At 43.5% G+C, this 13,380-nt stretch overlaps 1 protein-coding gene across 1 annotated transcript in view; it reads left to right on the top strand.

The window, feature by feature from the left end:
* The first annotated feature begins 2,129 nt into the window (after positions 1-2,129).
* Positions 2,130-13,380, top strand: part of crata (carnitine O-acetyltransferase a) — a 33,260-nt gene continuing 22,009 nt past the window's right edge. Inside the window, exons 1-3 of the mRNA XM_029710246.1 lie at positions 2,130-2,369; positions 10,960-11,247; positions 11,634-11,752. Of these exons, the coding sequence (XP_029566106.1) occupies positions 2,343-2,369; positions 10,960-11,247; positions 11,634-11,752 (434 nt within the window). The 5' untranslated portion in view covers positions 2,130-2,342. The remainder of the gene's footprint in view (positions 2,370-10,959; positions 11,248-11,633; positions 11,753-13,380) is intronic.

A 13,380-nucleotide genomic window follows, 5' to 3' on the forward strand; every position in this document is an offset into this window, starting at 1 on the left:
GGTGGAAATGCCTTTATGCACAAATATTGATAAAACTACCATCATATCGAAGTAAACTTGGACTAGTCACGCCATGACGTGGTGCGTGGTCCCCCCACTACGACTTGGGAAACAGTTTGTTAACATATTAAATAATAAGGTATTATGAACTTCACAGGGTGGTGAAAGTGCACGGTGATCTTGATGCTTCTTTCATGACTTGATGATCGATGCTTGACTGCCGTTTGACAAATAAAAATATTGCCACTCTTTCCCATAATAATCTGTAATGTAAATTATATGATTAAAGGTTTGACTAAATGATTTCACTCAGAAACCATATAACCTGTTGAAATGTATTAGGTAATTATAAGGCTATAATAACATGTTAACTATAATCGAATACTGTGTGTGAGTAGATGGGTTAAGACTAAGACACTGTTACCACTTCAAAATGAACAGGGCAGAGTTGATAAGACGACCTTGGGAAGGGAACAGGAGAAGAAGCCTCCCTAAATTAGGGAGAGAAACAACGGCCTGGGAACGGCTTAGTTGGCAGGAGATTAGAAGACAGGTGGCAAGGTTGATAAGGAAGCGGGGTGGAGTTCTCTACTGATGTAAGTTTATGTGTGTGTGTGTGTGTGTGTGTGTGTGTTTAATATAAAAGGCTTTGTACATTGTAAGGATTTCAGAGCTCTCATAAATAAACGTTTTGACCCTTGTAGGCTGGCTATCCGTCTGCTTCATTCAACCAGAATCTTACACACTCTGGTGGGGCAGACTGAGTAGTTTAATTGAAGTTCGGTTTAAGAACATTGATAACTTAATTCTCATAACATAATCTCATAATGTACTCTAGACTACCCGCACTGTATCTACAAGCCGTTGGCTAGAGCGCACTTGCAAGACCTGAGTAGGCATATTTGCTATTTAACGCAAAAACAAGAATTGAAAATGCTATGGAAACACATTGAACTTGAGCGAAAAAGTAAGTATTGTGTGCACTAGGTCATCACGCAACAAGTCCGTTTGGTGGAAACACCACTGGTTGGAAAACGCGCATATTTTCTTTATGCGGATTTTACAACGTTCGCATGAAAATATTTTGCCAATTGGATGGAAACCTAGCTATAGACTGACTAGGTGAATCCAAGTGAAAGCTATGGTCTCTTGATGTCACCTTTTAAATCCACTTCAATAATTGTAGATGATGGGGAGAATACAGGTTAAATATGGATGTTTAAGCCTTGAGACATGATTGTGTGCCATTCAGAGGGTGAATGGGCAAGACAAAACGGGGTATGGTAGGTAGTAGGTGCCAGGCACCCGGTTTGTGTGTCAAGAACTACAACGCAGCTGGGTTTTTTACGCTCACCAGTTCCCCATGTGTATCAATGGTCCACCACCCAAAGGACATCCTGCCAATTTGACACAACTGTGGGAGGCATGGTAGTCAACATGGGCCAGCAACCCTGTGGAACGCTTTCGACACCTTGTAGAGTCCATGCCCAGACTAAATGAGGCTGGTTTGAGGACAAATTGGGCTGTAACTCAATATTAGGAAGGCGCTTCTAATGTTTTATACACTCAGTGTATAGGCTATTATAATTAACGTATCAGGTTAGGAGACTGACTGACATCATCATTCAACTAAAATATAACTTCATTTACATTGAACATTTTACAAAAGTAAATCGTGCATCTATTTATCTGAAACCCACAGCATGAACGATTCAGAGTAGCTTTGCGTTCCTAACAGTGTTGTCCACATTATCCTGCTTTTTATTCCCATGTTCTTTGTCCTATTTCTGTCTTAAAATTTTCACAGGCAACAACTGCCGTTTAGATATTTTTGTGATCTAACTGCGCCACAATCCAAAGTAATAGTCTATCAAAGTAATTACACCAATTATTTTACTAAATGTAACTTTGACTATATGTAAGTGCTTTGCTTTGAATAGTAAAGTAAACCCTTTAAGAGCTAAAGAACAACATCTAGTTTATAATTATACATCTGATTATTTCACAAAAGTTTAGCTAACCAAAGCAACTTTTCCTTGCTTTCGCAAAATAAAAAACTTGTATCGCCTCCTTGTGAAGTGAACTGGGACCGGCGAGGAGATCATGTTACCAAAACGTGTCAACGTAGTGAAGCTGTAACTGCGCAGCTAGTACCATCTTTGGCGTAGCTGTCTTAACGATGGCAGAGTTGTTGTTTTGAAGGGTGTTCCTGAAGTAACTATTCGCCCTTGAATTACGCTTTGTGGTCCGTTCATTGGAGTTCAACTGGGAATGAGAAACCGATTAATTCCTGTACTTTGAGCACCGGGCATTTGTGGGCGGATCTTTCCGAATCATCCAGAATGTTGGGCATTTTAGCCAGGACGATGGTGAGTACACGATCAACCATGTTAGCTACAATAGCTCCCTTGTAGCCCGCAAAAGGGTTTAGCAAGGAAAAACAAGTGTTCTTGGGGTGTGTTCTAGTTAGCTAGTTATTTATCGAAAACAATGGGCATTGAGTCAAATAACTCTAGCTAGCTAACGTTACGCAGTTACAGCCTCGCTGCGTGTCAAGCAATGTGTAACACGTTAACTATTCGGGGCAAAGTCTAGCCTTACTGATATCGTTGCTGCAGTGTGGTGTAGTTAAAATTATATTACATATTCACTTTGCTCGTTAATACCAATGAAACAAAATGCGCAAGAATGGTATAAATGACATTCTGAATCAGCTGACTATAGCGAACAAGTAACACCCCTTGGTTTTTGCACTTCGGTTTCGTATTTCGTTTTTGGAGTCAAAATGTAGCTAAACCGTTGCTCTCCTCCGCTGACGCTTAAGGCGGACCGTCTAAACACTGCAACGCCTACTTTTGCGTGTTAATAAAATATGTCTATAGCTTCACAACCACATCAAATATCGCTCTCAAATCAATTTGACATTGTTCAGAGACTTCTCTCGAATCCACTGCAAATGTTTCATTTTTTTTATTTTACTTTATCAATTTTTTAAATTCCCTTTACAGAGAAATGCTTCCACCTTATAGGACTTACATGAATACAAACAAGTGTGATTAGTTCAGAGACCTCGCAATTATTTTAGTATTTCCCAAAAAACTTTGGCTGTTTTTCAATGAATACATAACAAAAAAAAAATAAACTTCAACAGCTTCCACCCCATATCACTTGCATGAATTCAACCAACTGTTATTGGTTCAGGGACCTCATCAATACAACGTAAGGCAAATGCTTTTGTATTTTTTGAATTTGGCTATCTTCAATTAATTGAAATTGAACTTACATAAATTGTATTTACATGACGTACTTCCTTCAATTACTTCCACCGTATGACTTGAATGAATGGAACAATTACAGTCCAGCTTTTGCTCCACTGGCTGTTTCAGAGCAGTGTGTCACCATTTGGCTATCTAAAGAGGGTCATAGTTACTCCCGCCCTTTATCAGCCCTCTATTGAATGATAGAGCTCTGGAGGGCCCCACTCCATCCAGCCAGCCCCCTGCCCCAGGGACATTTGGGAGAGGGCCAAGGAGAGCTGAGGCCTACCCAGGGAGAGGGGACCGACCTGTGACCTCCAGGGGCCACCACTCAGTCCAGCCAGCTCTCTGCCACCAGGGACATTTGGGAGAGGGGACTGACCTGCAGCCTCCAGGGGCTGCCACTCAGTCCAACCAGCTCTCTGCCCCAGCAAAAGGATCAGGGAGGGCTGGCCCACTCACAAACCTTCTCCCTGGGGCCTACCTGACCTACAGGCAGCCACTGGTGATGTCTCCGCCACTTGAGGTACCCCCGTCTGGGCCTTACTCCTACCTCTCCCTCCTTGGACCTCTCTGGAGCTCCAGTCAGGCCCCCACTGACCTGGTGACCTCTCCCCCACTCATGGCACTCCTGTCTGGTGCTTACTTCACCTTCTCTGGAGCGCCACGCCTTACACTGCAGCTCCACAGCCTAAGTCCAGACCTCTAGACCTACACTCCCCGCCTGCACTGCCTGCCTACCTGCCTTCTCCCTTGGCTAGTCCAGCTTATTCCAACCCATGGAGCTCCACTTTTTCCTCTCCACAGCCTGTCCAGACCTCCAGGCTTCTAGGTCTGCTCTCCCTGCCCTGTCTGCCCTCTCCCTGAGTCCAGCTTACTCCCAGGGCCTCCAGACCTACTCCCTAATCTCCCTACCCAGGCAACATCCCTCTCCCTGGGCATCACCCATCACCACGTCCCGGCCAGGGCTCACCCACCTCCAGAACCTCGCAAACCGGGGAACCCGCACTTAACCACCCCCAACCCCCCACTCAGACCTTTATAGCTCCTCTGCCAGGAACCACAGGCACCTGGTGACCCAAACCCATTCTCTGCACCTGGTTTAACCACTCAGCAGGTAAAGTCCAGCCATGCATCTGGTGGCCGCGCTCCAGCACAGCATCAGAGACTAAGTCCAAACATTAAGGGTAGGGGGTCCTGCCCCTGTCCGAGTCTGGCTGCCCTTGCCCAGACTCTGAGCACCCCTTTACATTCAATGTAAAGTAAATTGAAATGTATAAAATCTATACGGCCAAAAGTAATTGCTGTGGATTAGAGGGAAGAAGTCCCCGAATCAATATTAGTTGGTTGTGTTCATGAAAGTCATATGGGGTGGAAGCTATTGAAGTTTTAACCAAGTACAGTGCCTTCAAATAGTATTTATACCCCTTGACTTATTCCACATTTTTCTGTGTTAATTAAGGCCTTAATTCAAAATGGATTAAAAATTTTTTTATTTCTCACCCATCTACCCTTATGACGAAGTGAAAACATGTTTTTAGACATTTTTGCAAATTTATTGAACATGAAATACAGAAATATCTGATTTAAATAAGTATTCACAACCCTGAGTCAATACTTTGTAGATGCACCCACCATTGGCAGCGATTGCAGCCGTGAGCTCTCTGGGTAAGTCTCTAACAGCGTTCCACACCTGGATTGTACAACATTTGCCAATTTTTATTGTTTTCAAAATTCTTCAAGATCTGTCAATTTGGTTGTTGATCATTGCTGGACACGCATTTCCAGGTCTTGCCATAGATCTTCAAGTTGATTTAAGTCAAAACTGTAACTCGGCCACTCAGGAACATTCACTGTCTTCTTGGTAAGTAACTCCAGTGTAGATTTGGCCTTGTGTTGTAGGTTATTGTCCTGATGAAATGTGAATTTATCTCCCAGTATCTGATGGAAAGCAGACTGAACTAGGTTTTTATCTAGGATTCTGCCTGTGCTTAGCTCCATTCCATTTATTTTCATTATGAAAAACTCCCCAGTTCTTAACGATTACAAGCATACCCGTAACATGATGCAGCCACCACTATGCTTGAAAATATGGAGTAATGTGTTGTATTGGATTTTCCGCAAACATAACACTATGTATTCAGGACAAAAAGTTGTTGCTTTGCCACATTTATTGCAGTATTCCTTTGGTGCCTTATTGCAAACAGTATGTATGTTTTGGAATATGTTTATTCTGTGCAGCAGTATTTCCCAAACTTGGTCCTGGGACCACAAGGGGTGCACGTTTTGTTTTTTGCACTAACACTAGATAGCTGATTCAAATAATCAAAGCTTGATGATTACTTGATCATTTAAATCAGCGGTGTAGTGCTAGGACAAACAAAACGTGCACACCTTGGGGTCCCGGGAACCAAGTTTCGGGAAACGCTACTCTCCTTTTCACTCTGTCATTTCAAATCAAATTTTATTTGTCACATGCACTGAATACAACTGGTGTAGACCTTACTGTGAAATGCTTACTTACAAGCCCTTAACCAACAATGCAGTTCAAGAAATAGAGTTAAGAAAATATTTACTAAATAAACTAAAGTAAACAATAAAATAACAATGAGGCTATATTCAGGGGGTACCGGTACTCAGTCAGTGTATGGGGGTACAAGTTAGTCGAGGTAATTTCTACATGGAGGTAAAGTAACTGCACAGATAATAAACAGCGAGTAGCAGCAGTGTACAAAACAAGTGGAAGGAAAGGGGGTCTATGTAAATAGTCTGGGTGGCCATTTGATTAATTGTTCAGCAGTCTTATGGCTTGGCGGTAGAAGCTAAGGAGCCTTAAGTTAAGGAACTTTTTGGACCTAGACTTGGCGCTCCAGTACCGCTTGCCGTGCGGTAGCAGAGAGAATAGTCTATGACTTGGGTGGCTGAAGTCTTTGACCATTTTTGGAGCCTTCCTCTGACACCGCCTACTATATATAGGTCCTCGATGGAAGGAAGCTTGTCCTCAGTGATGTACTGGGCTGTACACACTACCCTCTGTAGCGCCTTACGGTTGGGTGCCGAGCAGTTGCCATACCAGGCGGTGATGCAACTGGTCAGGATGCTCTCGATTGTGCAGCTGTGTAACTTTTTGAGGATCTGGGGACCCATGCCATATCTTTTCAGACTTCTGAGGGGGAATAGGTGTTGTTGTGCCCTCTTCACAACTCTTTTGGTGTGTTTGGACCATGATAGTTTGTTGGTGATGTGGACACTAAGGAACTTAACTCACCACCTGCTCCACTACAGCCCCGACGACATTAATGGGGGCCTGTTCGGCCCACTTTTTCCTGTAGTCCACGATCAGCTCCTTTGTCTTGCTCACATTGAGGGAGAGGTTGTTGTCTTGGCACCACACTGCCAGGTCTCTGACCTCCTCCCTAAAGGCTGTCTCATTGTTGTCAGTGATCATGTCTACCACTGTTGTCGTCAGCAAACTTAATGATGGTGTTGGAATCTTGCTTGGCCACGCAGTCGTGGGTGAACAGGGAGTACAGGAGGGGACTAAGCACCCACCCCTGAGGGGCCCCCGTGTTGAGGATCAGCGAGGCAGATGTGTTGTTAACTACCCTTACCGCCTGGGGGCGGCCTGTCAGGAAGTCCAGGATCCAGTTGCAGAGGGAGGTGTTTAGTCCCAGGGTCCTTAGCTTAGTGATGAGCTTTGTGGGCACTATGGTGGATGCTGAGCTATCCATGAACAGCATTCTCACATTGGTGTTCCTTTTGTCCAGTTAGGAAAGGGCAGTGTGATTGAGTTTAGTATTGTAACTAAAATGTTGTTGATCCATCCTCAGTTTTCTCCTACCACAGCCATTAAACACTGCAACTGTTTTAAAGTCACCATTGGCCTCATGGTGAAATCCCTGAGCAGTTTCCTTCCTATCCGGCAAATAAGTTAGGAAGGACGACTGGGTCTATTGATAAAGTGTAATAACTTCACCATGCTCAAAGGGATATTCAATGTCTGCTTTTTTTTTAAGTGTCTACCTTCCTTCTTTGCGAGGCACTGGTAAACCTCCCTTGTCTTTGTGGTTGAATCTGTGTTTGAAATTCACTGCTTGACTGAGGGACCTTACAGTTATCTGTATGTGTGGGGTACAGAGATGAGGTAGTCATTCAAAAATCATGTTAAAACACTATTATTGCACACAGTGACTTATTATGTGACTTGTTAAGCAGATCTTTACTCCTGAACCTATTTAGGCTTGCCATAACAAAGGGGTTGAATACTTAGTTACTCAAGACATTTCCGCTTTTCCTTCTTAATTCATTTGTAAAAATGTCTATACACAATTCCTCTTAGACATTATGAGGTCTTGTCTGTAGGCCAGTGACAAAAAACAATACATATATATATATTACATTCGGGCTGTAACAGAACAAAAAGTGAAAGTCAAGGGGTGTGAATACTTTCTGAAGACACTGTATTTTTTATTAAGACGGTCAAAAAATACAAAAGTAATTGCCGTACATTGTGCAAACAAGGTCCCTGAACCAAAAATAGTAGGTTGTATTCATGCAAGTGATATGCCGTGGTAGCTATTAAAGATTTAAGGAAGTATTTTAGACATGTGATCCACCATCTCTTTTCAGTCATATGCTTCACATTGGATAAAAGTACACACCCAGAGCTTCACAATGGCATGTCATACACTGTAGTTTAAGGAAACATGGGGAAGTAATGCTGCTTTAAAAGTTGATACATTTATAATCCCATTTAGGAGAAAAGGGCATTCAAAATGTTTTGCTGTGATTTTCACTCTTGCTCTACATTAATCCTTGGGAAACATATATTTATAAAAGGAATACTTGCACCAAATTGCCAAAAAGGATTATCTGAACATTATCTCACCAACCTTTTCAACATGCATCTGCAAAATGATAGTCAAGAAACTAAAGCTTTTGGTTGTCTTTCTCTCAGGCTTCCATGTCTTCTCCCTGGACCTCCTCAATGTCCACCTCTTGAACATCAGACTCTGACACCTCATCTTCACTGTCACTTTCCAACCTTGTTGAGGATGGCTCGTTGACAGGCTCAAAAAGCCTCATTTGCCCGGATGGCCAACAATCTTTCAACTCTTGTATTGGTCAGCCTGTTGCATGCTTTGGTGTGTGTGTGTGTGTGTGTTCCCAAAGAAGGACCGGTTGCGCTCTGAGGCGGCTGATGTTGGTGGGATTTGGAGGATTGAGGCAACAGGGGAAAGAGCCTCAGATCCACAAAGTCCTTTCCACCAGGTGGCTGATGAGATATTGCATCTCCATCCCAAAGCCTTTGCTTGGAAGTGTACTTCACCAGACTGCCAAGAACCTTGCCCTCATCCAGGCCAAGGTGGCGAGACACGGTAGTAATGACACCATAGGCCTTGTTGATCTCTGCACCAGACAGGATGCTCTTGCCAGCATACTTGGGGTCCAACATGTACGCTACGGTGTGTATGGGCTTCAGGTAGAAGTCTTCATGCTTTTTGATGTATTTCAGAACTGCAGTTTCCTCTGCTTGGAGCAACGGTAAAGTGGGCAGGGCAGTACGGATTTCTCTTACATCTGCAACAGAGTCTGAACATCAGACGAGATAGCATTGTCTCCCTCAATCTGTGCATTGCCTACTGCTACAGGTTTCAGGCTGCTTACCACTCTCTCCCAAAATGCATCATCCAGGAGGAACCTCTTGACGGGACTGTCCGTATCGGCAGACTGTGAAATGGCAATTTTTTGGAGAGACTCCTTCCCCTCCAGGAGACTGTCAAACATGATGACAACACCACCCCAACAGGTGTTGCTGGGCAGCTTCAATGTGATGCTCTTATTCTTCTGACTTTGCTTGGTGAGGTAGATTGCTGCTATAACTTGATGACCCTTCACATACCTAACCATTTCCTTGGCTCTCTTGTAGAGTGTATCCATTGTTTTCAGTGCCATGATGTCCTTGAGGAACAGATTCAATGCATGAGCAGCACAGCCAATGAGTGTGATGTGAGGGTAGGACTCATCCACTTTTGACCAAGGAGCCTTCATGTTTGCAGCATTGTCTGTCACCAGTGCAAATACCTTCTGTGGTCCAAGGTCATTGATGACTGCCTTCAGCTCATCTGCAATGTCGAGACCAGTGTGTCTGTTGTCCCTTGTGTCTGTGCTCTTGTAGAATACTGGTTGAGGGGTGGAAATGATGTAGTTAACCTCTCTGGGAAATGTGGGACGCTCCACCCACGGGACACACTATTCAACAAAACTCAGAAATAACATTATAAATATTCACTTACCTTTGATGATCTTCATCGGAATGCACTCCCAGGAATCCCAGTTCCCCAATAAATGTTCATTTGTTTCAATAAAGTCCATATATATGTCCAAATACCTCCTTTTTGTTCGCGCGTTCGGTAGAGTACTCCAAATGCACTGTGCTCGCGCAGTTAAGTTCAGACGAAAAGTCAAAAAAGTTATATTACAGACGATGTATATAATGTCAAACGATGTATAGAATCAATCTTTAGGATGTTTTTATCATAAATCTTCCATAATATTCCAACCGGATGATTCCTTTGTATTCAAAAAAGAAAAGGAACACAGCTAACTCTCACGGAGTGCGCGCCACTGAGCTCATGTCATTTTCTCACTCATCTACTTCCAGGAGCTCTTATTCTCTCCCTATTCACAGTAGAAGCATGAAACAACGTTCTAAAGACTGTTGACATCTAGTGGAAGCCTTAGGAAGTTCAAAATGAACCCTAAGTCACTGTATACTGGATAGGGAATCACTTGGAAAAACTACAAACCTCAAATTTCCACACTTCCTGGTTGGATTTTTCTCAGGTTTTTGCCTGCCATATGAGTTGTGTTATACTCACAGACATCATTCAAACCGTTTTAGAAACTTCAGAGTGTTTTCTATCCAAATCTACTAATAATATGCATATCCTACCTTCTGGGCCCGAGTAGCAGGCAGTTTAATTTGGGCACGTCATTCATCTGAATTTCCGAATACTGCCCCGTCACTAAAAAGTTAACTTCCTAGGGAAAGTTTCCGACCCTTTGCAACCCAAGTCATAAGCCCATCTTTCTGTAACGGGTCACATATGACATTTCATTTAAAATAGCAGGGAAAAAAGAAAAAAAAATGTAATTACCATAGATTAAACAGACAAGATCCACAAACCAATAACAGTTGGTTGGATTCATGCAAGTGATAGCTTCAACCCCTATCTGACAGCACAGCAACAATTGTATTTGGCGAATTCATTGGTTTACCTAATTCCTGGCTAAAGCTAGCATTTCGCAATTTGCTGTTTTTATATGTTGAATGTCTCTGACAGCTCTGACATGTTATGTGACGTCTCAATTACATTTTTTTCATATCACTTTCTCTTCACCTTTCACCATTCTTTCCTTCATTGGTTTGTTGGGGAGTGTATTAGCCAATGAATATTGCCTATGACAACCAGTAGGTAGTCATGACTTCTTCACAGAGCTAAATTCTTCGATACCAACTTTAGTAGTCAACATGTAATTACTGCAGAATACCTAGCTACTAGTCATACAGTATTACAGGCTAAAGAGAACGTGTTTTCATGTCTGCATAGCTACAGAATACAATATAACTAACTACATTACAGTAATTGATCGTCAGGCTCTGACCAGTATTTCCCCCACCTCACTCTCTATTTCCCAGGCTAAGGACCTATGGTACAAGGTGAAACCTTGTGGCCGCTTGGTTAGGCCTGTGGCGCCCACGCGCATACCCGGGCGCTACCTGAGCCACCAGGAGGGCCTCCCCAAGCTCCCAGTGCCCTCCCTCCAGCAGACGTGCGAGCGCTACCTGGCCATCCTGGAGCCCATCGTGGACGAGGAGGAGTTGAGCCACACCAAGGAGCTGTTGGCAGAGTTCCAGAAGGCTGGGGGGGTTGGGGAGAGGCTGCAGAAGGGCCTGGAGAGAAGGGCCCGCAAGACTGAGAACTGGGTGAGTTGGCTGAAATCAAACCCTAACCCTGTATTAAGACACAGTGATATGATAGTTTGGCCATATCGCCCAGCCCTACTCAAAGGCAAGACTAGCAATTTGGTGTTGTTGTACAAGTGGCCTATGGTTATAGTGTCAGAGACTGCTATTGTTAAAATAAAATCGAATGCCACTTTTATCTATGATTAGAAACCTGTACCATGGATTAATTCCACAAACTGAACAGAGATACATTGTTATTAAACAGGAACATTCTTTAGACAAGACCAGATTACAATAAAAACGTGTCAAGGGCAAAGTTGAGAATGGTTCACTCTTATTTTGTCTTTTTTTTAATGCATCTCTTCATTTGGCCATTCTTTCTCTCTCTCTCCGTCTCTCCCCAGCTGTCAGACTGGTGGCTGACTACAGCCTATCTGGACTACCGGATGCCCGTAGTGGTCCACTCTAGTCCCGGGGTGGTCTTACCCCGCCTGGAGTTCAGCGACCGCCAGGGACAGATGAGGTGAGATGAACCAAGCCCTCCCCACATAGATGCTAGTAGGGACAAACATAACACTCAACTTTGTACAAATTCCTCACTACTACCACTACATCATGACCATCTTTACCATTAGAAACACCTTTGTTACAGAATCCTTGTATGTACTGTATCTAGTCAAATGGCTACCCAGACTATTCACATTGCCCCCCTCTCCACACCACTGCCACTCTCTGTTGTCATCTATGCATAGTCACTTTAATTAACTCTACCTACTTGTACATATTACCTCAACTAACCGGTGCCCCCACACATTGACTCTGTACCGGCACCCCCCTCTATATATTGTTATTTTTTACTGCTCCTCTTTAATTACTTGTTACTTTTATCTCTTATCCATATTTTTTTAACCGGCACTGTCGGTTAGGGGCTCGTAAGTAAGCATTTCACTGTAAGGTCTCCACCTGTTGTATTCGGCGCCTGTGACTAATAAAATTTGATTTGATCTATCGGTAGTCACAATCTAGCAATTACTATGTTGTGTATATGCTGTCTCCTGCAGCTATACTTTAGGTAACTTAGGGTGCATTTGTAAATTCACTCTGGAGTATCAGAGTGCCCTCTGGGCATTAGTAAATTCAGAGCGTTGTCAGATTGTCCGTTCGTAAATTCAGAGCGTTTCGCTCTCGGCGCGTTCAGAGCGCACACTGGATGCTCTGGTTTGATCCGAGCGTTCTGGCCTCACAATGGCAGTCAAGCACCCAAGCTAACTGGCTAACGTTGGCTGGCTTGCAAGCTACTTCCAGACACAAATGAGAGAGCTGGTTAGGCTGTTTTCTTGTTATCTAGAGCATTGGTGATTATCTGTGCTGCTAGAAACAATTTAATGACGCTTTTTTGCCAACGCTTAATGACACCGGCCATATTCAACTGGTGTTGAGCTTCCGTAAATTCATCAGTTATTCTGCGCTCTGGCACACTCAGACGAGAGTGCTCTGAAATCGGAGTAGATAGCCAGAGTGAATTAATGAACGCACCCTTACTGTCATGTAAATACAGTCCTCTCTTGCACTGCTGTCGTGTGTTAGCAGTCATTGCTAGTCATTACTCCTGTGTTACAACCTTCACACTTTCTCTAACACCATTTCTACTCACATATCACTCAAGTGTATTTTCATGTAACAGACATGTCACAATGACACACAACCGGGGCCCTGTGTCATTCACCTGCTAATGTGTACTCAAGCTACCATTCACCTTTCCAGTACATTGTTGCCAATTGGGTGACATTTCACTATGGGGTCAGCTGAGATTCATAAGACCTTTGTACACACTACCCTTCAGACTGCACCCCCTCTCTCTCGCTCTCTCTCTGAAAATATATATAAATAAAAGTGCAGTAGAGGATCACTGAAGTAAGCACTGCAGCACATGGGCCCCTGTTGACATAGGTTACATGTATAAAGGATTTAGATGGCCTACTGACATGGCAGAGAAATGGCTTGTTGTCTGACCTAAGACCATGTTGTTTTCACCTCCCTGATCACGCTAATAATCCCCTGGGGGGTTTTATCAAATGTATTAGGCCGGACAAAGTTGAATCACTGTTTAACGGGTGCCCCGCCTTACTTTTCTCCACACCCCTGTTATTT

The sequence above is a fragment of the Salmo trutta genome, chromosome 23 (assembly GCF_901001165.1).
Source record: "Salmo trutta chromosome 23, fSalTru1.1, whole genome shotgun sequence".
In the NCBI taxonomy this organism is placed as follows: Eukaryota; Metazoa; Chordata; class Actinopteri; order Salmoniformes; family Salmonidae; genus Salmo; species Salmo trutta.